The sequence below is a fragment of the Trachypithecus francoisi genome, unplaced genomic scaffold, assembly GCF_009764315.1.
Source record: "Trachypithecus francoisi isolate TF-2019V2 unplaced genomic scaffold, Tfra_2.0 Lachesis_group2, whole genome shotgun sequence".
Taxonomy (NCBI): domain Eukaryota; kingdom Metazoa; phylum Chordata; class Mammalia; order Primates; family Cercopithecidae; genus Trachypithecus; species Trachypithecus francoisi.
In genome coordinates, this window is record NW_022681465.1 from 92,264,424 (window position 1) to 92,291,761 (window position 27,338).

Here is a 27,338-nt window from a genome sequence, read left to right on the forward strand (position 1 = left end):
ATATCAGGGACCATTGCTTAAAGTTCTTAAGTATCTGTGAAAGAGAAAATCACTACCTACTGTATCTTATATCTTAGTAAATTACAGAAAATTAGACCATAAGCCTTGTAATTTAGGCAACCAAAACTGATGGAGAAACGTTAAAGATACTAGTCACCTAACTTTCTATTTTTCAAATGGCAATGTTACAGAATCAGGGAAGATGCTTTCATCTGCAAGTAACAGAAAACTCAAAATGGCTTAACCAGTAAGAGGATATGTTTTCTCATAGTATAAGAAGTCCAAAGATAGGTGAGTTCTCCTGAGTTGGCAAAATTCTCTTTTGTTGTTTTTACGGAAAAAGATAGTAGCAACCATTCCAAATAGCACATTCTCATATACCTTTATTTAGAGCAGTGAAAGAGAATTTTCTCTGTGTTTCTTTTTAGGAGCTTCAAAATCCTTCTCAATGCTCCTCCAGAGGCCCTTAAATGTTCCTTCCCAGAATTGCATCACATGCCAACATTTAAACCAAGCACTGAAAAAAAAAAAAGAAAAAAAAAAACAAAAACAAACAAACAAAAAAAAGCAAAACACTGGGACTGCAGTGATTTCTTTGTTAATCTACATTATATTTTACCGTCCCATCCAACCCCGCAAGTCACAAGTGGAAGCACATGACCTCAGGGAGGAAGGAGAATCCCAGAATAAGGAAGAAGAGTGGTTAGCTCACATGGAAGAAGGAAGGTTGAGAGACAATGCTGCCTGTAGCCGTGACACAGAGATTACCCTGCAGTGTCTTTTCAAATATAAACTGAAGCTTACAGCCTGAGCCTATCCAAGCGATCTCTACCTTTCCTCTGATAGGTGCTCAGGCTAAATTAATCTTGATTTTCGTTTAAACAAAGCATGATCAATAAGTTAATATGTTAAGTATACCTGATAAACATACTTTGCAACACCATATAAGACTTGTTAGTGAATTTTATATCTGCTATTTAGAAGTATCTTGTGCCATTGTCTCTTTGATACAGATAACACACTATAAACCTATAAACACAGAGAGCCTAGGGTTGGGCTACTACTTGTAATTGTTGTTTTATCACTTCCATGAACTCATGTTGTTCTGACAGGTATACAACATATTTAAATAAAATAGATGTTTCCCATCCCCCAATAATAGAACATATTACCACATTTTCTATATGAATTAACTCAGGCCTGTCTTTCAATCAGGTTTAAGAGTAGTCATTTCCATGTCAAACAGAACCTCAAACAAGTATTTTTACCATCCTTTCCACTCCCTACTACTCCATTATTTCATCTCAATTTTCACTTCCTCATTTTCCCTTCATAAAGGGATTTATTAAGAATTAAATGCCTCTAGAAAGGATAACATATGTGCATGACCCACCAAAGTAATTCAGATTGCATTTCTGTTTGGCACAAGCTCTTCCGTATAATCATGACTCTTGAGTTTGAGCAGAGGCAAACAAACTAGATGTTTACTCACCAACCTCAACTAGTTTACATGATAACTTGTAAGAAATGAAGGAGTCCTAGAAGCCAGTGATATAGCAACAGGAACCACTAGCAAATACAATTCATGTAAAAACCTTAGCACGAGTGCTAAACATTGTGTTACTTATTGTGCTTATTTTTACTCTTATTGATAATAAAGGGCCTCTCAATCTAAGCTGAATAATCAGTATCCTTCCTAAGTCTCTGGTCCTAACTCAGCATTCTATAATTGCAGAGACAAGGCAAACTTAGAAAAGAGTCAGAGAATCTTTAGGTGAAATAAAGGACCCACTGAAGTCACCATCAAGTATAAGCTCAGTGCTAGGCAGTGCGGAATGGGAGGATAAAGACAAGGGCCCTACTCTCAGGCAGCCTCAACATGTGCAAAGAGTCTAGACTCTGGGATGAATAAATGTGAGTAAAGAAAAGCATCCTAAAAACTGTACAGATGATAGTGACCACTGGGACCAACTGGGAAGTCTCTCTATCAGAAGAAGTGATAAGTACCCCAAAGGCAGTTTAATTCTTGTTTGTAATTTAAGCGCTAGGACTTGAATAGTCCTAGTCTTGAATAGAACAGGTGCTTAATAAATATCTGCTGAATGAATTTAAAAGTGTTGTAAACTCAGAAAAATAAGGGAAGGCAAGAGGGACAGACCAAATGCTCCATTTCTTAGGCCTTCTTCCTCACTTTTTTTGAAACAAATACAAAATACTCCTCTCATTCATTTTCTCTTCAAACATAAAGTAACTTTTGAGCATCTACTATTGTGCAAGAAGTGCTAAGCAAGACACAATATTATTTTTAAAATATGATTCCTAAATTCAAACAACTGAATCTGGCAGAGAAAAGGTACCTACTCAGATTTCTACAATGCAAAGCAGAATGCAGGGGCATGCAAACAGTTCACACTGACTGCAAAAGTCTTTAGGAATGAAGAGTCACATCTGTATCCACACGTGACCTAGAAGAAAGGCGTAATGGAGGAAAGGATATATGAGCTGAGCCTTGAGAATAAAATTTCAATAGGGCAAAAATGTGCACAGCTGAGAGAGAGGAGAGGCCTGCATTGCAAGTAGAGAAAATTCATTTGCTTATTCAACCAATATTCTGAAGTATATGTTATAGGCCAAATACTTTTTTAGGTGACAATGATACAGTAGGAAACAAAACAAAAATCCTGGCTTCATGAGATTATGAAAAGTTGCAGATGTGTTTCCAAAATGTTTGTTGCTACACTTGGCAACATACAGGGCTAACGATGGAAACAACAGGAAGATCAAGACAGGAAAGGTAGATTACAGCAGTGGCACCTGATTCTGGAGGAACCAAAGGTCAGCCAGGCTAAATAATTTCTTTAGAGTTAGTTCTGTTGACCATGAGGAGTCATTACAGGTTTCTCAACTGAGAAATGTCTTAATCAAAGTGGTGCTTTGGAAAGATTGACTGGGTGGTGGAATCCAGGGCTGGGTAACTAAGGGTGTGGTTTAAAAGCAGGGAGAGCAATTACACAGTATTGCATCCTACTGGGAAGGATCCAGCATAAGCATCACTTCCTCTGAGATGTCATTCTTGATTCAGCCAGTCAGGGCCAGGTGTGCCACTAAGATATCCTCAAAAGAATCTCTCATCTATGAGAGCATTCCTGTATACAGTATTGCAAATCTATTCTTATGTTTTCTACTCATGAAGAGGAAAGAGACTGAGCCTCATCACCTCCATGTTCCCAGGGCCTAGACCAACGCCTGGCATGTAGCAAGAAATATGTGTGGTATGAGGAAATATCCAAGTGTTACGGATTGAATTGTGTTTTACCAACATTTGCATGTTACAGTCCTAACCTCCAGTTCTTCAGGATGTGACCTTATTTGGAGAAAGAGTCTTTCCAGAAGTCATCAAATTATAATGAGGTCATTGCGTGGTCCCTAATCCACTATGACAGGAGTCTTTATAAAAAGGGGAAATTCAGACATAGACAAGCACACAGGAAGAACACCCACCTATAAGCCAAGGGGAGAGGCCTGAACAGATCCTTTCCTCATAGCCCTCAGAGAGAACCAACCCTACCAACACTTGGATTTCAGATTTCTCATCTTCAGAACTATGAGGTAATAAATATCTGTTGCTTAAACTACCTAGTTTATGTCACTTTATTACAGCAGTTGTAGCAAACTAATACACCAAAGTGAAGATGTTCACTCAACTTGAAGAAAAATCCAAAATCGGAGCCCAGGATTAAGGCCAGGGTTACCTATGAAGAGAAGCAATCATTGTCGTGGGAGCAGACTAAATCTCTGTGAGAAATAATATAGGAGGAGACATGGCAAAGGGTAGCACTTAGGAGACACTGGTGTTTAGGAATCAGGAAGAGCAGCTGAGACAAATTTAAAGCAGCAACAGCCAGAAAGGTGCAGAATGAAGCTGCCTGGTAGGAGCTTCAAGTACTGCAAAAAAAAGAAAAAGAATGATGAAAAAAAAAAGTAATAGAAATGTATTGTCTCACAGTTCTGGATGCTAGAAGTCTAAAACCAAAGTGTTGGTAGGGTCGGTCCCTTCTGAGGGCTGAAGGAACTGTTTGCAGTCTCTCTCCTTGGCTTGTGAACTGCCATCTTTATGTTCACAGGAAGACGGCCCCTTAGGGAACACCCATGTTGGGGAAATAGAAAGAGAATCCAGGGACAAACATAAAGAAGCAAGTCAGAGAGCTGCAGAAGGGAGCTTCTACTTTGGTATTGGTAGCAGCTGCAAATACAGAAAAAAGAAAAATAAATGGTCAAAAGAAAAACTGCCCACAAAATTTCAGAGAGGCAACCAAATAAGGAAGGGCTACATACAAATATTCTAAATTGCAAAACGCTGTGGCCCAGGAAAGGGTTGGGAGCACAGTGGCATCTACGATATGGCAGGGTTCCTAACCCAACATGGCCTCCTCCTCCAGCTGCACTGGGGATGCAAAAGAGCCTGAGAATCCTCACAAGCAACCCCACATTGGAGCAGAAGCAAATGGACTAACAATCCTAATTTTTTTTTTTCTCCAGGTGGTGAATGGAACAACAGGATTGATTCTGATTATGGAAACTCCATATACTAGTGAACAGATAAAAATGCCTTAAAGGGAATGGGATGCAACCTATGAGGTGGAATGAATCTTGGTATGAATATTGAAAACTACTTAAAAGTGAAAATACAACGCAGGTTCCTGAATTCTTCTTTCCTTCACTTTTCATGTCCTCAGGCTACAGGAAAGAATTACTATGAACTGAAGTTATCAGCCCTCAAACTATTGCTCAGTGAGAAAAAACAAACTGGCTCAAAAATACTGAGGGAAAGAGACAGCAAAGCACCCAAATTGTATCACAGCAAGTATGTGGTCTGACTAGAGGTGCCGTAATATTCATTTGATGAAAAAAAAATCACTGGAAAACTACAAATAAACTGTAAGGGGAAAGAAAGCAAAGCAAAAAGGACCCAGAAGACAAAAAAGAACCAAGAACAACAAAAGGTAACTAAAGGAACAAAAGGAAATTCTCCAGAAGTGTTTTGAGTTAAAAACATGTATTCATAAAATGATAAAAGAATAAAATGAAATGGGAGACTGTAGAACCAATGAAACCAATTGAGGACCGAAGCATCATTAGCACACTAAAAAATAAATCAGAAACAGCCAGAAACAGAGTATTCAGAGTCAAGCAGTGATTTCTAGGTATAGAAGAAAAACTGAAGCATTCAAATGAAAATGATAAAGGTTAAAGCAATATATATGTAAAAAAAAAAGGAGGGCAAAGATGATCAACAAGGGTAATTGGTCTTTCTAAAGTACAGGATTCAACAAAAGAAAAAGTAACATATTCAAATACACAACAAAAAATAATTTCCTACTGACTCTATAGACAGACTGAGAAAACAAAATTGTAAGAAAATCTGATGCATAACAATCAATAGCAAGACAAATCCTGATTAAATTGATGAACTCAAAGAATAAGAAAAAAATTCTTATACATCTATGCAGAAACATCAAATTAAAGAAATCAAAGAAAACCTAAATAAATGGTAAGTGATAACATGTTCATGGTTTGGAAAACTTAATATTGTTATCAATTCTCCTAAATTGATCAACACAACTCTTATTAAAATCCCATATGCTTAGCATATGACCCAGCAACTTTACCCTTAATATTAACCCAAGAGACTTATATTCATTCCAAAACTTGTACATAAATGTTTACAGTGACTTTATTCATAGTCACCCAAAATAATAAACTGAAATTTTCTTTGACTAATAAATGGATAAACAAACAGTGGTATATCCATTCAATGAATTACTACACAGCAATAAAAAGAAAAAGGCTACTGATACAACATGGATGAATCTGAACTGTATTTCTGTTAAGTGAAATACGCCAGACTCCAAAGAATACATACTATAAAATTCATTTATGAAATTCTGGAGAAAGCTAAACTATAAAGATAGAGAACGTGTCAGAGGTTGCCTGGGGTTGGAGGATGGAGGGGGGTTCATTACAAAGCACAGCACAAGAGAATTCTGGAGGGTGATGGAAATGTTATGAGAACAAAATGATTTTTTTCTTTAAAAAATAGTATTAAGAGACTGGTGAAATGTTGACAATTTTTGAGAATGACTGATGATAGTACATGGGTGTTAATCTACTTCTGTGTATGTCTGTCAACTCTATTTTAAAATGTTTAAAAACGAAAAAAAGAAAATGTTAAGGATGACAACTGGTATTGGTAGTGCCAAAGAATCTAAAGAAGAACACTAGTTCTTCAGTGTTGAGTGAATATGAAGAAAAAACCTACTGAATTATGAAACTAGCTAATAATTTATAAAATTCTACAGTATAATACACAGTTGGGTGGCAGAAATCAAACCTAGGCTCCAAGGAGTGAGGAGGCATTGAAAGTAGCTTGTCTTGATAAATATAAACTCATCCCAGAGGAAGGTTTGAACTGGAGGGACTTCTAGAATTTGTCTAGCTGTGATGACTGAAGTTCTGAAGGATTTTTCAAGAAAGAGTTGCATCCAACACTCAGCTCAACCGACTTCTGGGATCACTCCCTTTCTATGATTCAGTTACTCAAGATACTTACTTATAGGAGGAAGAAAGAAGGTAGTAGAGACAAGGACAGATTTATTTCAAGGACGAAAACATCTTGAATACATTTGTAAGGCCAAGAAAAGTTGGTGGAAGAGGAGAAGCTGAAATTGCATGAGTGTTTATGGATATGCCTAAGGCGAAAGCTTTGATTTCACAGGAAATCAGAAAAAAGTAGGAAAATAGAGAAATCATAGCCTCAAGTGAAGTTCCACTGGCCACAAATGCAAAGCAGGCACGCAAGATAAAGTCCTTATTTCAGCACCTGCACTCAACCTAAACCAGCTAGGGTTCTAAAGCATATTTGCATTTCAGTCAGCTGGAAATTCACAGTAAGTATTTCACTGAAACAAAAGCATAATAGGTAGTTTTCTAGATAAGCCACAGTCACTGACTTAGCCCACTGTGTGAGTACGTTTTAGCTGGAGTTCTGGTTTTGAGAAATGGAGAGATGATCGGCGCAACAGAAGGAAGGAGAGCACCTTTCCTGAGGCATCAAGATAACTTTATTAGGAGATAACTTTATAAGGAGACTGAAGGAGATCCCGTACACCCAGGGATCTCATTCTGTCCTAAATCCATCAAGGCCTTAAATCCACCAAAAATGTCCCAAGTACACAACTGCCTAACTATCCTCAAACAAACAAACAAAAAGTCAGTTTATTAAACTGCAACACATGTTGGCTACATAATGGAAAGAAAGTAATTTCATCATTAATTCTGAAGCTTGAATGTACATTAGGCTTTCCTGAGGTACTTGGTGAAAGATATTTCCAGGGTCTCCCCCACAGGCAATCTCATTTAGGTGGTCCTTCAACCACACTTAGGGAAACACAGCATTATGATTTTCTGGTTTTGTTTTTTAAGACAATGCTTGTTAACACAAATGAATCTTTGAATGTTTTAGGTACTTAAGAAAATGGAGCATTTCTTATAGCATGAAGGAAAACATTTGTGGGCAGAAGAACAAAAGAAGCAGTTTGGCCCAGTTTAAGGCAGTACCCTAGGATCTTCCTCCTGTTATATTTTAATACTTAACACACACCTTCATTTCCCATTCATGGGTGTGGACATGGACACTGGAATCTCATACTGAAGGGAAAGGGAGATGGTGAATTCATTCATTTATTAAAGGCTTTTCATGTGGATTTTTCTTTTTTTTTTTGAGACGGAGTCTCGCTCTGTCACCCGGGCTGGAGTGCAGTGGCCGGATCTCAGCTCACTGCAAACTCCGCCTCCGGGGTTTACGCCATTCTCCTGCCTCAGCCTCCCGAATAGCTGGGACTACAGGCGCCCGCTACCTCGCCCGGTAGTTTTTTGTATTTTTTAGTAGAGACGGGGTTTCACCGTGTTAGCCAGGATGGTCTCGATCTCCTGACCTCATGATCCGCCCGTCTCGGCCTCCCAAAGTGCTGGGATTACAGGCTTGAGCCACCGCGCCCGGCCTCATGTGGATTTTTCTAAGCCCACTGCTTATCTAAACTTCTGTTTAAAAAGCGTCTACAAAGGCCGGGCGCGGTGGCTCAGCCTGTAATCCCAGCACTTTAAGAAGCCAAGGCGGGCGGATCACGAGGTCAGGAGATCGAGACCATTCTGGCTAACACGGTGAAACCCCGTCTCTACTAAAAAATACAAGAAAAACTGGCCGGGTGTGGTGGCAGATGCCTGTAGTCCCAGCTACTCGGGAGGCTGAGGCAGGAGAATGGCTTGAACCTGGGAGGCAGAGCTTGCAGTAAGCCGAGATCGTGCCACTGCACTCCAGCCTGGATGACAGAGAGAGACTTCATCTCAAAAGAAAAAAAAAAAAGCTTCTACAGAGAATTCATGTTAGAAACATTATTTTATTCAAAACTGAAGATAGATTAGCCCATTACCTATACATGATTATTCAGTGGAATCAATAATTACTAAAATATACAAATATGCAATCCTGCAGCACATTATATGTAACCAGTACTGATACTCCACTCTTGTGCTTTAGGACAGGCGGGACAGTTTTTCAGGGCTGGCATCTGATCTGATTCATTGGACATCCATACCACACTAGTTTATTAATATTTTGGTTCTAACTCCTGCACATACCTCTATATTTGGGAGTCATTATACTGCATTTCATTTGCAGATATGTTTCACCTCACCTAGAATTTTGTAAGTTCTTGTAGGATAGGGTGGAAGGGTTTCTTAAGCAAATTTGTATTGTGTACAGTACTGACCCAGGAGAGGTGAGTCAAGGACTAAATATCCACGGTATTCATCAATCAGTAAAGAAATTCTCATAGCTCTACTGGGCAGTAAGAAGGCCCAATTTTGTCAGTTTCAATTTTAACTTAGAAGAATAAGTAAATAAGGTATATTTATCTGTAAATAACTCACATGACAAGGTCAACCTCTCAGCTTTCTGTTATCTAACTGTATTCTATTTGTGCTTCTGCCCTTTACTGAGAGGCTGTATTTGATATTCTCAAAAGATTTTCTTCACTGAGATTGGTTCTCAAAAACTTGAGGAATGCGTTTTCATTAAGGTCAGTTGTACTTTTTTATTTAAAAAAACTTTGTGAATTAGCTGCATTTTATTCATTTGAACTATGATCATTCATACCTAGAAGGAAAAAATAGTATATCGTATGTGTGTGTATATGCACATACTATATATATATATATAGTACTATATATAGTATAGAAGACAGTATAGTCATTAGCATACTGGGCATTCTAAGTGTTTCTCTTTATTGGCCTCAGTGTCTTTCTCAAGTAGTCCATCTGACTTATTTTCTGATAAGTAGCAGGCGCCTTCCTCTTTCCCACTACGTTTTGTTAGACTAATAAATAATGACATATTCCTGAAAGGGGAAATGGAAAAAGTAAAAATAAAAATAAATAAATAATGACATACCAAGAATAAAAGATTAGAAACTGAAAAACTGGGGCCCGTATAACTCACACAAAGGCCATCAACCTTTGTCTTCATGGATGTATGTTTTTTTTTTTTTTCATTTATATCAAGTGGCTGGTTTATATTTAGATTATCTCAAGAGGAGGGGAAATAACCATGTATAGGGATTCATAGAAAAATAAACAATCAGCTGAAAAGGTCTAAGAAAATGTTGACTTTGAAAATTTCACTTATTTTCCTTGAAGTTTTCTACCCTTTCCATCGATGATAACCCAAGATCATATAAGGGAAAATTTCAAACCAGGGTTAAAGTCTAAAGTAAAGCTTCAATTCAAGCCCTTCCCCCACGAGAATTAATTTTCCTGATTTCTCCTTCTCTCACATCTAAGGAGAACATTTTAGGTGATTAAATTTCAGAACTTCAAGGTTCCGTCTGGGTTACCTTTATGTCCTTTTCTTTAGGGAACAACAATTCTACCTATTCTACATTTCCTAGTGGAAGTACTTATCACCAGAGGGCTAGGCAAAGCCACATGTCCCTTAATTAGGAGTACAGAGCTAAAAATCTGGTGTCTGATTATTAAACGTGCACAATATTTGGGTGTAATCGGCATTTTAAAAATTCAGTAATGTCCATTATAAATAACTTATCTGGACAGACTCAATAATAAAAATAACTGGTTAAAATAAAAAGAACCACCTGTTTAATACATAAATATCTTGATAAGAATGAATCATTGTGACCTGGAAGAGTCTTTTCTTCATACCCCTGCACTTCATACCCCTGCACTTCATACCCCTGCACTGGAGGATTTCTCCCCTCAATCTTTGGTGCTCTCTTTTCTTTCTATTGAGTTAGTTACAATAACATGGTGATAGGTTTTTCAAGGTACTTTCTAAACTCAGCAAGCCAACTGCTCCATCCACCACCCGGTGATCACAACTGAGTGTAACAGACATCATGCTAGCCACATCAAACCCTTTTTCATTATCTGCGGGAACCAGTTTATCCTCTGAAGCACCAATTGCCAAAATACATGCTTGAGGTGGGTTAATAATAGCAGAGAAATTCTTAATTCCAAACATTCCTCAATTGGAGATCGTAAAAGTGCCACCTTGGAATTCGTGTGGCTGTAGTTTTACCCTCTCTTGCTTTGGTTGCTAAAGAAACAACATCATTAGTAATGGTTTCCAGTCCTTTTATATGTGCATTAAACACAATAGGTGTGATGAGTCCTGTAGGAGTATTGACTGCAACACTGACATCAACAACGTGATTTTGTCTCATAACTGTGTCCATCCAAGAGGAATTTGCTTCGGGAACTTTTAGACATGCCATAGCTGAAGCTTTTATGATGAAGTCATTGACGGAAATTTTGCTTCTCCCTTCTAAAATCTTATTAAGTTCTTTCTGTACCAACAAAACTTCTCCCATATTTACATCTATAGAAAGGTAATAATAAGGTATGGTTTGCTTTGATTGCATTAATCGTTGTGCAATAACCTGACGAATGTTGCTAATTGGGATATCTGTGAAGACACCTGTAGGAACTGGTGCCATTCCAGGACCTGTGGGAGGCACAACAGCTGCTGGAGCAGGAGCAGCTTTACTAGGCACAAAAGAGTCAATATCCTTCTTGGTGATTCTACCATCTGGTCCTGTACCTTTTACTTGTGTAAGATCAATCCCTTTCTCTACTGCCAACTTCTTTGCAAGAGGGCTAACAAACACCCTTCCCTTTGGTCCAGCAGGAGTAGCTGGGCAGGGTGCTGAAGCTATAGGAGCTAAAGGCTAGGGAGTTGGAGGAACAGTGGCCACCGGGGGTGGGGTAGGTGGTGGTGCTTGTGGTTTTAAATCTGTTACTTCAGTTGGCCTATAGTCAGCAAATGCTGATATATCTGCCTCTTTTTCTACAATGGTACAGAGTGGGGTTCCTAGAGGGACATCTCTTGTGCCTTCAGGGACCAGGATTTTTGCCAGATAACCTTCTTCCTGTACTTCAAAACCTACAGTGGCTTTGTCAGTCTCTATCTCCGCCAATAAGTCTCCTTCACTTAGCTTCTCACCCACTTTTTTTTCCCATCTCTGAACTGTGCCCATGGTCATGGTGGGAGAGAGGGCAGGAAGAAGTACCTGCATGTGAGGGGGATATGAGCTACCAGGAACCTGAGCAGAAGGTGTAGGTGGCGAAGCAGTGGCAGCAGGGGTTGGTGCTGGGGCCGCCTGTGAGGTAGGTGCTCCCGAGGAATCCAATGTATAATTTTTAAAAGCCTTAATATCCTCAGGCTTGCCAACTGTGATACAGATGATCGCTCCAATGGGAACATCCCTGGTACCTTCAGCAACAAGTATCTTTGCCATATAACACTCCTCCAGGCTCTCAAATCTAACAGTGGCTTTATCAGTTTCAACTTCTGCAATTAGGTCACCTTCGTTGATTTTGTCCCCCTCTTTTTTTTTCCCAATGGGCTATGGTGCCTGCCTGCATTGTGGGGGAAAGAGAAGGCAATGGAACCTTCTGATGCGGGGGAAGACTGTAACAGCGGCGGCCGGGTGACCCCAAAAGCTGCAGCAGTAAGTGGTTCCATGGCGTGGCCCCAGAGCTGGGGGTCCAGCTGCACGGTGCCCGGACCCCGCCATACCCTGTAGTCGGATATATGTTTTTTAAAACATCCATGTTGTATCAATAGCCTTTTTCTTTTTATTGCTGAGTAGTAATTAATGGGTTATGGAGGGAGTGAGTTACTTACCAGGAGAGTGAGTCTGTTATAAAAGCCAGTCTAGGCAACTCTCATGAGCCCCTCACCATGTGATGCCCTGCACCACCTCAGGACTTTGTAGAGAGTCCCACCAGCAAGAAGGCCCTCACCAGATGTGGCCCCTTGGCCTTGGACTTCAGCCTCCAGAACTGTAAGAAATAAATTTTTTCTTATAAATGACCCATTCTTTAGTATCCTCTTATAGCAACATAAAGGGTAAGACACCTTATCTCAATCTTAATCTAAATTTTAGAAAAAAAAAAACATAAAAGAGAAATATAATTCTAGGTACAGTGGCTCAGACCTTTAATCCTAGCAATTTTGGAGGCCAAGGCAGGAGGATTTCTTGAGACCAGGAGTTTGAAACCAGCCTGGACAACACAGAGAGACCTCATCTCTACAAAATTGTTTTTAAAAAATTAACTGGGCATGATGGCACACACCTGTTGTCCCAGTTACTCAGGAGACCGAGGCAAGAGGATCACTGAAGCCCAGTAGTTGGAGGTTACAGTAAGCAATGACTGTGCCACTGCACTGCAGCCTAGGCAACATAACAAGATCCTATCTCTCAAAATAAATAAAGAAAGAAAGAAAAGAAAAGAAAAAGAAATATAAAGAATAAAATGCTATCTTGAGAGGAAATGAAACAGTACAATGTTTAACAAAGAGTTTCTTGCTGTTAAGTTTGACAATAGAGAACCAAATTTATTGCTTGGTATATATTTAATTTTCATCAGAATATGTGTTAGAATAGAAAAAAGTTTTACTGGTTGTGACCTATGTTGTTCAATAACAATAGTGACAAGCCCTCTCTAGGCTGGACAGGACAAGCTGCAAAATTTAATTGGGGAAAAAAAAAAAGAATAGGCATATGATAATGAAATAAAGGAAAGGGATTGTTCTTCAGTAGATCTGACAGATTGTGATTCAGCATGGCAGGGATTCTGGATCACAGCACCTCTAAAGGGATGCTTGATGGAACGTGTGACTCTTCTCAGATAACCATCTTGGTTGGTTAAAGGTTTCCTCTCTCACTGGAATTATACACAAAGGTTAGCAACCTCCCTCTTGCTAAACCCGAAGGCTTCTCCTAAGTTTTTGTCTACTCTGATCTGCCTGCAGTCCCTCATTGTTGACCTCTCCTTCCTTCTCACAGCCCTGACCTTGGCTTCCACAGTATAGCATTCATCGCACTGGCCTCAAGCCTTTCCATCATTCAGCTCTTGCTTCTTTTGTTTAGTTGGTTCTTTTCTTCATACCCCTGCACTGGAGGATTGCTCCCCTTAATCTTTGGTGCTCTTTTCTTTCTATCTACTTGCTCCTAAAAAAAATGGCAATGAGTCCTAAGTCTACACTCTGAACCCCAACCTTTCATCCATGCCAGAGTCTATTTTTTCCAACTGCCGATAAACATTATAATTTGGATATTCCACCATCACAGGAAGCCTAACTAATCCCAAAAGGAACTCATCTTGCCCAGTTTCTGTCTTCAACCAACAGGTTTCTTTATCCATCCCCTTCACAGGTGTTAATGGCTTGACTTTTCTTTTACCCCAAACCATCGGAATCATCTTTGACTGTGCTCTTTCACCTCCAACCTATGAGCTGTTACAACTTGACTTTTCTCAAGTGAAAATGTTCCCCACAATTCTTACTGCTAACAACCAGAACTTCAGTTGACACGTGTATTACTATAACTGGGCCTGGATAACTCTTGCCTCTACTTATATATCCCTTAAATCTATGCTTAGGGTTAATCTTATTAAGAGAAAAAAAAAATAGTCCTGAAATACCATTTTCATCACCTTTTCCCATTTCCCTATTCTAAATTACATCAAGTCCCAAATTCTCAGCTCCACTGTCTGACTCCACTCTTCTCATGCAACACTCCCTACTGCCCTCCGATATAAAAATCTCTATTTCCCTTCAGTAAGTTATTTCTTACCTGCCCCCATTCCTCCCTCCCAATCTCAGGAGTCATCAACTCTTTGTTTTTGTTTCTATCATATTTTTTTTCTGTTAACAGAAACAGGGGTTGTTACTTCAGAGAACACTTGTTAAAAGACTACTAGCCTGATTGTAGTACAAAAAGGATTTGCAAAGAGGAGAAGCAAGAGCTAAAACTGGACAGGTAGATTGGGGCTGACTAAGAAGGTCCCTAAGGGCAAGTGCATCACAGTCTTTTCTCTTAGACAGTTAGTTCTCAGGCAAAAACACTGAAACAATCATCAAATTATGGTAAAGCCCAGACAAGCAAAACAAAATACGAAGGTCTCCCTTGTGACCACCATGTATGAGATTTGTAAGAACAAACATTTCCTGCCATGGGAACTTTGCCACTGTCTGCCTCAGATGAAAGCAGTTCCTCTGCTTTCATACATTAACCAAGAGGCTCAAAAGCAAGGTGGCAACAAGAACGAACTCAGCTAAGTTACTTCTCTGACAAAGGTCGTAAAGACTTTTCTCAGTTGCCCAAATCAGCCTGTGCCAACCTGGAATCCTCATTATCAAAATCTTTTGCAATAAGAAAGCTGTCTTGATTAAAGTTTTAAAAATTGGTGGTTCTGAAAAGAATAAAATTTGCATAATGAGTTATTATGAAATCTGTGAAATGGGTCAAAAATGCATAAGGAAGAAGCAGAACCACAGGTGACAATCAGCCTTCTCATCCAGCCTCAGTAGTCATCCTGGAGTATTGCTCAAAAGTCAAAGAGGTGTCAACAGATTCTGTGAGAAGATTGCAGAGTTTTCTTGAAACAAAGGGAGCTCACCCAGCATACCACATGCAGCTATTGTCTCTATTTCTTGAGGCAAAGGAGTACAGTGAGTTGCTACCCAAGTTACCCAAGAGAATAACAACAACGCCCACTAACTGAAGGCTCTGGGTCATTCTCAGAGCCTGTGCTAGGTATTCCACTGACATTATCACATTCAATCTTCCTAGCAGCTCTATCAGAGAAATGCCATTATCTTTATTTTACAGATAAGGAAACTGAAGCTCAGAGAAGTTAAGGAACTTGCTCCAGATCACATAGTTATTAAGCTGTAGAGGAAGTGTTCAAAGTTCAGGGTTTCATTCTATGCTTGTCATGATAGCACACAGCTTCCCAGTGTGAAGGGCAGTAAGAACAAGATGTTGAAATGAATTTCGTCAATCAACCAACATTTATTAACAGCACACTAAGCACTATGCTGGGCTTAATTGTGAATGGTAAGCAGAAAATACAGGGCTGAAGACTCACCTCCACCCCATCCCCATTTACTGCTCCTAAAATTCCTATCCCATGAAAAACATCACATGAACTACATTGCAACTAATTGCCAGGAAACTATAAGAGGACCTAACAAAGCATATGAGCTGATAGTCTTAAATTCTAAGCATATACAGAATTTTAAGTGGTGGCCTTTAAACATATGCTACCAAGCTGATATATAATGAACTGAAATCAAAACTACTATTATACAATAATCGGCCCACATGGCTTTTCATAACAAGTGTGATTTTAATTGGATTAAGGAATTTGTAGCATGTTTTCCCTCTAAATAACCCACATGAAAATACTTATCATTCTTTAAATGTTTTTGTTCACTTCCTCCTATATGGGAACGTAAAACTATGGAAAATACTAGCAAGAATCATATAGCTGGGAAAGAATTTTAGAATTACCTAAATCTAAATAATCTAAATATACACTAAATCTACTACTTACATTCAGGTAATGAAATAAGCAGATGGGTATTTCATTTTCCTTTAGCATCACTCAGAGTGAAATCACAAAAACCTTGCAGACGTTATCTACCTTTGCTTAACCCTTTCATTAAAAAGTAGGAACTAAAAATGAACATCACATTGGAATGTGATGTTCACATTAAATTACGCAAATATACACAATAAAATTTATTTATTTTTTTCGAGACAGAGTCTCGTTCTGTTATCCAGGCTGGAATGCAATGGCACCATCTCAGCTCACTGCAACCTCTGCCTCCTGGGCTCAAGCAATTCTCCTGCCTCAGCTTCCCAAATAGCTGGGATTACAGGTGTGCACCACCATGCCTGGCTAATTTTTGTATTTCTTTTTAGTAGAGACGGGGTTTCACCATGTTGTTTAACATTTATTTTAAAAATAAAATAAAAATGGTGAAAGTCTTTAGGTTTGCTAAAGCAAAGATGGAATAGTAGTTATGTGTAGCTCACAAGTTATGGTAGTTTTTATCTGAGATCAATGGAGTGAAAAGACATCTCGGGCAGATCTGAGGCATGTCCTGGAATGGTATGGAATAACACTAGTAATCAAAAGACCCGAACCTGGGTTTGAGCTCTGCCAACTTGCTCTGTGACTAGATATCAGAGCAACTTTAATCTTTGCATCTCTATTATCTACAAAATGGAGATAATACATGTCATTTAGAAGAGTTTTGGGAAGGGCCGGGCGTGGTGGCTCACCTCTGTAATCCCACACTTTGGGAAGCCAAGGCAGGTGGATCACTTGAGGTCAAGAGTTCGAGACCAACCTGGTCAACATGATGAATCCCCATCTCTACTAAAAATACAAAAATTAGCCGGGCATGGTGGAGGGCCCCTGTAGTCCTGGCTACTCAGGAGGTTGAGGTAGGAGAATTGCTACCAGGATTTGGAGGAGACGGCGGCTGCAGTGAGCCAAGATCACGTCACTGCACTCCAGCCTGAGCAACAGAGCAAGATTCCATCTCAAAAAAAAAAAAAAAAAGAGTATAGGGAGGATTAATTGGTTAACTTTAAGCACTACATAGTCTAAAGACTTCACCTAAATAGATTGGGATCAATAAGACAAGGTGAACTCCTGGAGGGCAAAGAATAAATGTTATTTACCTATACCCCACCACAACCCACAAGACCACACAGTTCTAGCCAAATAGGCCAAATTACACTATAAACGGATTTTTGAAACAAAGTCAGCACTGGTTATTTCAACATGTGGCCCTTGAAAAAATGTACAATGATAATGCCATGGCAACTTCTCTTCCAGTTGATATTTTAAATATTTAAGAAATTAACCAGTAGACGCAGGAATTAGTTGACGATAGATACACATGCATTTTAAATTATTGGGGAAAATATAGATGATTCAACAAATTATGTGAGGATCAATGGGTAGCCAATTGGAAAAGAATAAATTGAAATCCATATCTCATATTAAAACAAATTTCAGATAAATAAAACATTCAAATGTAAAAATGAAATTATAAAAATACCTGGTGTTTGGGGGAAACTGAATGAAAAGTACACAGATCTCTCTGTAGTAATGTTGCAACTTTTTGTGAATCTATAATTATTTCAAAATTAAAAATTAAACAATTGGTAAACCTGAGATAATTATTTTATAATACTGGAATGAGGCAGGCTTTTCCAACAATGACACAAAACATAGAAGTCACAGATGTAAAGATTAAATATGATCACTCTAAATATTTATACAGTGAAAAGCATAAGTACACAAAATCAAAAGAGAAATCAAACTGAAAGAAAAATGTATCTCATGTTCCAAAACATTACTTTCTCTGATATATAAAGGCTTTCAACAAATTAAAAAAAAAAAAAACTCAAGATGTCTCAGGAGAGAAATGAAAAAAAAGACACAAAAAACAGACAGCTCACAGAAAAGGAAATACAAATAGCTCTAAAATGTATTCAAAAAGATGCCCAATATTACTCAACAATGTGACAAGTACAAATTTAAATTAGAGTCAAATATCATTTTTACTTATCAGACTGGCCAAGACCATAAAGTCTGATAATACACTTTGTTAGTCAAGGTGTGGAGAAACAGGCACTCTTATACATTGCTGATGGGAATGTGAACTGGTACAACCTCTATGGGAGTGATTTGGCAATATCAACTATAAAACAAATGGTATATGTGTGTGTATATATGTATATGTATATATATGGTGTGTGCATATATATGGTGTGTGTATACATATGGTATGTGTATATATACATATACATACCATATATGCACACCGTATGTATATGCCATATATACACACACAACATATATATACACACCATATATATACACACATATATACACTTATACTTGCATGAAAGATAAACACGGGAGATTTTTTATTGTAGCAATCTTTTAATAGCAAAAGAAGTGGAAACAATCCAAATGTCCACCAATATGAGACTTGTTTAAAAAAACTGGTATATTTGAACAATGGAATACTATGCCATAAAAAAAGAATAAAGTTATAAAAAGGGCCAGGTGTGATGGCTCACATCTGGAATCCCAGCACCTTCGGAGGCTGAGGCAGGTGGATCACTTGAGGTCAGGAGGTCGAGAACAGCCTGGCCAACATGATGAAACCGCGTCTGTACTAAAAATACAAAAATGGCCGGGCGCGGTGGCTCAAGCCTGTAATCCCAGCACTTTGGGAGGCCGAGACGGGCGGATCACGAGGTCAGGAGATCGATACCATCCTGGCTAATACGGTGAAACCCCGTCTCTACTTAAAAATACAAAAAACTAGCCGGGCGACGAGGCGGGCGCCTGTAGTCCCAGCTACTCGGGAGGCTGAGGCAGGAGAATGGCGTAAACCCGGGAGGCGGAGCTTGCAGTGAGCTGAGATCCGCCACTGCACTCCAGCCTGGGTGGCAGAGCAAGACTCCGTCTCAAAAAAAAAAAAAAAAAAAAAAATACAAAAATTAGCTGGGCGTGGTGGTGGGCACCTGTAATCCCAGCTACTCTGGAGGCTGAGGCAGTAGAATTGCTTGAACCTAGGAGGCGGGGTCGAAGTGAGCCAAGATCGCACTACTGAGCTCCAGACTGGGCAATAGAGTGAGGCTCTATCTCAAAAAAAAAGGTTATTAAAAGAATAAAGGAATGAAATAGCTTTACCTATGCTGCTATGGAATAATCATTAAAATATATAATTAATGCCAGACACAAGACAAATACTTCCTTGTATGTGCACAGATCTCTGGAAAGAGTAATAAGCAACTATAACACTGGTTACTTGAATAAAGTTAAAAATGAAAACAACAATAAGATACATGTAGTAATGGTTCCTAAATTTTATGGCCATACATAGAAGGAAGTAAACTAAACAGTAATTATAATAATTACTCACATTTACTGAGAACTTGGTACAGGGCTTGAAGCTATAGCATACTAAAAACAGATAATTCACTACACAAAGACGAAAACATCAACATAAGACAAACTTATCAGTAGACGGCATAGATTTAAGAAAATTTGAGGCTAGGCATGGTGGCTCATGCCTGTAAACCCAGCACTTCGGGAGGCTGAGGCGGGTGTATCACGGGGTCAGGAGTCCGAGACCAGCCTGGTCAACATGGTGAAACTCCGTCTCTACTAAAAATTAAAAAAAATTAGCTAGGCATGGTGGTGGGCACATGTAATCCCAGCTACTAGGGAGGCTGAGACAGAAGAATTGTTTGAACCTGGGAGGCGGAGGTTACAGTGGGCTGAGATACTGTGCCACCACACTTCGGCCTGGGCAACAGGGCGAGACTCCATCTCAAAATTTAAAAAATAAAGAAAGGGTGGGGGGCAGAGACAGAAAGAGAGACAGAGGGAGGGAGGGAGGGGGGGAGAGAGACAGAGAGAGAGAGAGACAGAGAGAGAGAAAGAAAGAAAGAAAGAAAGAAAGAAAGAAGGAAAGAGAAAGAAAGAAAAGAAAAGAAAAGAAAAGAAAACTTGATATAGACCTCAATATACTAAAAACGAACTGACAGAAATCAGGTGTTATCTTTGTATCTCACTTTCTTCCTCATTTCTCAGCCTAGCATAGACTCTTTTAAAAAAGCAGCTACTCAAATGTTTATGAATTAATGAATGAATGACTACTAGTTGAATAGATGGGATAGATGGATAGACAGATGGATGAGATGGACAACGTACTGATAGAAGAAAGAGTGGAAGCTGAAGGGTCATGATCTATCTCTGTTCCCATTCCCTTCTGACACTGAATAAATTCAGTCTCCTTTTGCTTCCCTGTACAAATGAGAGGTCCTAGAATGCATAAGTGTTTAAGAACCATGATCATAGGCTGGGAACGGTGGCTCATGCCTGTAATCCCAGCACTTTGGGAGGCCGAGGAGGGTGGATCAACTGAGGTCAGGAGTTTGAGACCAGCCTGACCAACATGGTGAAACTCCCTCTCTACTAAAAATACAAAAATTAGCTGGGTGTGGTGGCTGGCGGGCACCTATAATCCCAGCTACTCAGAAGGCTGAGGCACAACAATCACTTGAACCTAGGAGGTGGAGGTTGCAGTGAGCCGAGATCGAGCCACTGCACTCCAGCTAGGGTGACAGAGTGAGACTCTGTCTCGAAAAAAAAAAAAAAAGAAAAAACCACAATCACAATGCCTACATGACTTGGTGGATAATTACCATTGTAGTAGACAAAATTATGCTCACCCCTCCCCACCAATATGTTCAAAAGGGTTTCTACAGATGTATTTGAATTTATAGACCTTAAAATAGAGAGTTACCCTGGATTATCATGGTGGGCCCGATGTAATCAAATGCATCCTTTAAAGTAGAGAACTGTCTCTGGCTGGAAGAAGGATTTGAAGCATCAATATTCAATGCAACTTTGCTGGCTCTGGGATGGACTGGCCAACATTCAAAGACTGGGGAGAAGTTCCTAGGAGATAAGGGTGGCCTCTGACAGACAGCCTGGAAACAGGAACCTCTGTCCTACAGCCACAAAAATAAAGTAAATCCTGCCAACAACCTGAATGAGCTTAGAAATTGATTCCAAGCTCCCACTGGAGCTCCAAAAGGAGCCTCCTAATAAGAGCCCAATTGACCAACACCTTAATTGGGCTGTGAAACACAGAGCAGAAAAACCAGCTGTGCCAACCTGGAATTCTGACCTATAGAACTGTGAGATAATACATTCGTGTTATTTCAGTGAACTTAAAAAGTTTGTGGTGGTTTGTTATGGCAGCAATAGAAAACCAATACACTATCTTTCAGTTTAGTTTAAGAACCATTTGTTAAGCCTGTTCCACATGTCAGGCCCTGTGCCCCATGTCTGGGATAGAAAAAATGGGTACACATTCTCAAGGAGCTCACAAGTACTTCAGCCCAATGGACAATTCTATGCAAGAAGTTAGCACAAAGCATTACAGGAGCACAAAGAGGCACCTAACTGGTATGACATCTTTAGATTCATGACTTCTCACTTCTCCAACACCCTCCCCTTCTATTATGCATTCTCTCAATGAGTTGGACCATGAACCTTATCACAAATCAGAAACTGTGAGCCATCCTTAAACTTCACTGATCCCTTAAGACCTGTGGTGTATACCACCTTATGATATTTCTCCTAAAAGTCCCTTTCCCTTTTCTTCAACCCCACTTCCTCCCCTCAACCCCTGACTGCTACTTCCTGAGCTTTATCATCTCTTGGCCACACACAGAAGGAAGTGAACTAATAAGTTTGTCTACTGATAAGTCTGTCTTGTGCTGATGTTTCCTTCTCTGCTTAGTGAATTATCTGTTTTTAGTATGCTGTAGCTTTAAGCTCTATACCAACTTCTTAGTAAATTTGAGTAATAATTTTAATTACTGCCTAGTTCACTTCATTCTTTGTGTGGCCAAGATTACTGAAATCACCTTTCAACTAACTTTCCTAAATGAACAGCCATCCATTGTACACAAGGCCACCAGAGTCATCTTCCCAAGGATTAAAGCAATCACACCATGCTCTACTTCAAAATCCTTCAAAGACTGCCTAAAGTTACTAAAAAGTCTAACTCTTTGGTGACACTTAGCACCCTTCTAATCTCTAGTAGAGAAAAACTGTCCCTGCTGGACTTATAACCCCAGTGCCTAGGCAGGGTCTGGCACATGGTTGATTCCCAAAAAGTATTCGCTGAATGAATGATCTCAACCCCACGTGACTCTCTAGCCTCATCTCTTGCCTTACAGCAACCTTTTCTACTATGTCCCCTCTATTCTCCAACTCAGCAGGCCTAAGTGCTCCTCCTTCCCCCTCTATGCTCCAGTTTCTGTTCATGACTGAAAAGCCTTGTTCGGCTGGCTGGGAAGCCTAGCTCACTTTTTACAATTCTGCCTTCCTCTAACATGCTTTCTGTTCTCCTTACAGCTAAACCACCCAGGCAAACTGTCCAGTCTCTTCTGAGCCCGTGACATAAGCTGTCCCCTCTTCTACCATGGCACCTATAGCAAATACTCTAAGGCAGTGGCCTGTGACCAGTACTGATGTACAAATTGTTTGTTACTAGACTGGTACCAGCTAAGTCCAGAAATGTAGTGTAAGCATTTAGAAATGTTTATAGCAATTTGACATTGCTGTGACATCCAAGGATGTGATGCCTGTTGAACAAGATATAGACCAGTTCAAGTGTTGCTGAATTTGTGAGGTGAGTCACATGTGGTGCAACCTGCATATTCATTATGTGCAATAGGACCATTGACTGATCCACGACAGGGAAAAAAAGAAGAAAAAACAAATTAAAAACCCAGTTGGTCTATCACCACAGATAGTTTGAGAAGCACTTCTCTAATGCCTTCAAAGTGTGTTTGTACCTTCCTCCTTTGGGGAATGTTGTTTGCTGCCTGGGACAATGCAAGTGTCTAATAAATATCAGTGAATAAATAAATGAAGATGTGAATGATAAGAAGGATTTGTGAAAGATGTGAGACTGAGCTATTTCTTGGTGAAGAGTAGGAATTGGGTACTTTGGGGTGGTAGGATGGGCAAATGCACTGAGAAAGGAGTGCAAATGAGGAAGAGTGTGAAAGACATTGCATAGGCAATAGGAAGTGCTGAAAAGGTGAAATATTATTCAGAAGCTCAATATGTAAAAGAGCTCAACCACACAGGTCACCAGAGTGCTACCCACTGACAACCCCAAGCCTGTGCCAGAAGAATCCCCTGAGTGCAAGCTTTAGCCATAGGCAAATCAGCTATGCAAAGGATGAATGTGAGGGGTGAGCCTAAGAGCAAGGAGACCGAGTGGGGTTTCATTCCAATCATCCCAGTGACAAATCCTTACAGGCCTGAACAAGGGCAGAGATAGTTTGGTGAAGTAAATCCCAATGTGACAAGCCCAGGGGACATTCAGGTGGAGATATTTAGCAGACACTTGGGAGGAAGGTCAAGGCTAAGGATACAGCTTTTGGAACTTCACATCTAGATGGTGATTAAAACCACAGTAATAGACGCATGAGAACAATAGTGGAGTAAAGAAAAATGCCTGGAGAATACCATCATTTAAAGGGTGGGCCAGAAGATGGAATCTCACAAAGAAGACAAAAAAGAAATAGTCAAAAAGACATGAGGAGAACTCAGTACATGCAGAATCACGAAAACAAAAGTGGGAAAAATTCTGAAGAGGGAGGCAGGGATGAACAGGGTCAAATGCACCAGAAAGGTTCAGTGCATAGAGTTGAATGGTCTTCAGCAAATTCGCCAATATTCTAAATTTACTTATTTATAGTCTGGCCCTCTCTGCCCCCAAAAATGCGCTATAATATAAGCTACTTGGGGGCAGGGATCTTCTGTTTTGTGCACTGCTGCCTCTCTGGCACCTGAAACAGTGCTTGACATGAAACAGACACTGAAATATTTGTTGAATGAATGGATGGATGAACCTTCTCATAAGCAGTATATGGGCCTGAGGTTGAGGGAAAGAGCTGTGATTCAGTTATATATTCTGTGACGGGAAGGAAGGGGAAATTAAGCAATGATAAGGCTGAAGCTAAAATGCAAAGGCAGGTGATTAATAGAAGGCATTGAACAGATCTTGTTCAAGAAGGCTAGAAGAGAAGGAGAAGGCAAAATCAAGTTTTATTAGTCTTAAGGTGATAACAGCTTGAGTATTTTTGCAGTCGGGGGATGAAAGAATACAGAGAAATAAGAAGGAACAACCAATGAAAGTCTAGAGGAGAAAATGAGAGGGGATGGACAGAAGCCCTGCAAGGCAGCATTCTCCCTCCACTGGAGCAAGGGTGATACTCCTCCAAGAAGGAAAACAGCAAAGAAGGACGTGAAATAGATGAGTGAGTAAAGGGGAGGAAGCCTTCTCCAGGGCCTAAGTCTGGATTAGGGCTCTTCCTACATGTTCCCGTAGCACTTACCATGTCCAATAATTGCCTAATTAACCTGCCTGGATGCAAGGCTAGACCATAAGCACCAGGAAGGCATGGACTATACCTGTCCCATTTACCACTCTATGCCCAATGCCTACCACAGTGCCTGGCTTATCTAGGCCCTAATTAAATGTATAGTTGACTAAATGGAGACTAAAAATTAAAGAGAATTCACCAATAGATGCTTCAATTTTTCTAGCAAGTAGAAGGAGGGATCAATTGCCAACGGTTTACAAAACGGAGTTAGGTAGAGGGTTTTTTAGAGATTAGTGAAAGAATAGAATAGCTTTTCAGGGAAATGGAAACTGAAAATCCTTCTAGAACAAGTTTAAACTAGTGGTTCTCAATCTTAGTTGCACATTAGAATCACCTAAAGAATATGAAGAACTACTGATGCTTGGGTCCTGCCTCCAAATTTCAGATTTAACTGGCCTCTGTAGCCTGGGCCCCAGGATTTTTTAAGCTCCCAGATAACTCTAGTATGCAGCCAAGATTGAGAGTCACTGAGTGAAATACTTAAGTAATGCTGGTCAGGATTGAGACAAGACTGGAAACCAAAAACTGATCCATTTACCATTTTACCCAGTTTTCCACCATACTGTTCAGCTGCCTGGGTATCCATGCAGAGGATGACTGTAGGATTAATTTGGAATTAGATAAATATGGAGGTAGGATAAATAAAAAATTAAGAGACCAAGGGAAAATTATAGTCTCTGTAAGAGTGAAGAGAGGAAGGTATAAGAGAGTTGAGCAGCCAGAGACTGTGGCTTGAAAATGAGATAGTGGAGTTAATTATATCTTCTTGGCATATTTCTAGGTGATAAGGCTCAGAGATTGGTCATGAAGGCAGGTGGTTACAGTGCTGTAAAGGTTATCACAGTTGAGTCAGACAAGGAACTTTAAGGCCGCTCACAAGTTGGCATTTGAAGGGACTTGGAAGTCTCCCAGAGCAACAGCAGGAGTGAGGATGGAGAAACGTCAAAGTCCCTAAGGCATGTGGGATTGAAGTGAAGAACAACAGACAAAGAGGACTAAGAAAGGCAGAGGCAACAAAGCCCACGAGTGAGATGTTCAAAAAAGGAGAGTTTTGCTTCATTTTCCTATGGAAGTGAAAAAGTAACAGATTCAAATGTGGCAATGGATAGATAGGGGAATCCTGGCCAGTCCACCCAGACCTTTAAATATGGAAGAAAGCCTCCATTTCTCTCTACATAAAATTCATGAACAAATCCTGACTACCCATTTTCTAAATATATTCTAGAATCCAACTACTTTACTTTAACAGTGGCCCAAGCCACTGTTCTGTCTTATCTGGATTGCTGCAGTAGCCTCTTAGCTGGTCTCCCTGACTTCATCTTTGTCCCTCTTTAATGTCTTCCTCACATTAGAAACAACAAAACAAAAACCCAAGTCATGTCCCTTCTCTGTTTAAAATGCACCAATATTTTCCCACCTCACTCACAGTAAAAGTCAAAGTTCTTATAATGAGCTCTACGGCCTTACATGATCTGGGCCCTGACTACCTCTCTGATCTCTGACCTTTCCTTCTTCTCACTTCTTTTTTTTCTTTTTTTTTTTTGAGACCGAGTCTCTCTCTGTCGCCCAGGCTGGAGTGCAGTGGTGCAATCTCGGCTCACTGCAACCTCTGCATCCTGGGTTCAAGTGATTCTCCTGCCTCAGCTTCCCAAGTAGCTGGGACTACAGGCACACACCCAGGCTGGGCTCAACCTCCTGACCTCAGGTGGATCCACCTGCCTCAGCTTCCCAAAGTGCTGGGATTACAGGCGTGCGCCACCATGCCCGGCCTCACTTCTCATACTTAGCTTCAGCCGCGTTGATCCCCTTGTCCTTCCTTGAACACACCAAGAATGCCCTGCCTCAAGGTATTGGAAACCACTGTCCCCACAACCTGTAGTTCTTTTCCTCCAGATATCTGCCACGGTTCATTCCTTCACTTTCCTCAGATCCTTGCTAAAATGTCACCACCCCATGAACACGCACTTCCCTTACCTTGCTTCACTTTTCTCCATCGTACTTTTCAGTGTTATATATACTTATATGTATTTCACCAATTTTCTAAATTAACTTGTTTACGGTCTGGCCCTCTGTGACCCCAAGAATGCGCTATAATATAAGCTAGTTAGGGGCAGGGATCTTCTTCTGTTTTGTGCACTGCTGTCTCTCTGGTACCGGAAACAGTGCTTGACATGTAACAGACACCGAAATACTTGTTGAATGAATGGATGGATGAACCTTCTCATAAGCAGTGTATGGGCCTGAGGTTAAGGGAAAGAGCTGTGATTCAGTTATATTTGGAAAATGAGGATACAAGAGAGCTGGAACGCAATGGAACACCAGTCTCAGAGAATAAAGGACAGAGCTGAAAGTATGGTTAATAGTAACAGGAGCCAATAGAATATATAGCCAATGGAAAGGCTCTAATACCCACTAAAGGGTTTCTCTTTTAGTCAGTAACCAAAAATTACAAGAATGAGAGGAAGGGTGGGAATCAACAGCCTTAAATACCTTGCCTTGAGACAATCAAGAATTGGCAGTCATAGGTTCAGTCCAAGTAGGGACAGGAATAGGGCATGGAGCCCCATCAGGGCAAGGAATGCCCAGCAGTGGACAGGCAGGGCATGTGGACTGATGAATCCTATAGAGAGCAAAAAGCATGATGGTCTTTCCTATTACAAATCTGAACATAAGGGAGGTATTACGTACATATACACCAAATAGTATGCATCTATATAATGTACAGGCAAGCCAGAAAGGGAGGAAAAATAAATAGTACTCAAGGAGAGGGGTGATTAAGAAAAGTAACCAACAGTAAGATCAAATTAATTCAACCTGTTTTGTATTTACGAGTACAGCTCATTTATCCAGTCTCGTCTTGTAATGCAGTGTTTCATAAAAGTATTTTAGATAACTGAA

General features: G+C 40.0%; 2 protein-coding genes across 4 annotated transcripts in view; both read right to left on the minus strand.

Annotated features, from left to right (window-relative positions):
• ELOVL7 (ELOVL fatty acid elongase 7) overlaps positions 1–27,338 on the minus strand; it is a 112,538-nt gene that overhangs the window by 66,480 nt on the left and 18,720 nt on the right. Inside the window, exon 1 of one of the 3 annotated variants that reach the window (XM_033179646.1) lies at positions 12,260–12,412. The exons of the other annotated variants lie outside the window; for them this stretch is intronic. The gene's annotated coding sequence lies outside the window, so the exon portion shown is untranslated. Of the gene's footprint in view, positions 1–12,259; positions 12,413–27,338 lie in introns of those variants that run through there. 3 annotated transcript variants of the gene reach the window in all.
• On the minus strand, positions 10,368–12,155 carry DLAT (dihydrolipoamide S-acetyltransferase). Its single transcript, XM_033179645.1, is given in 4 exon segments — positions 10,368–10,423; positions 10,426–10,648; positions 10,650–11,797; positions 11,800–12,155. Coding segments are annotated over 4 exon segments (1,464 nt in total). The 5' UTR covers positions 11,837–12,155.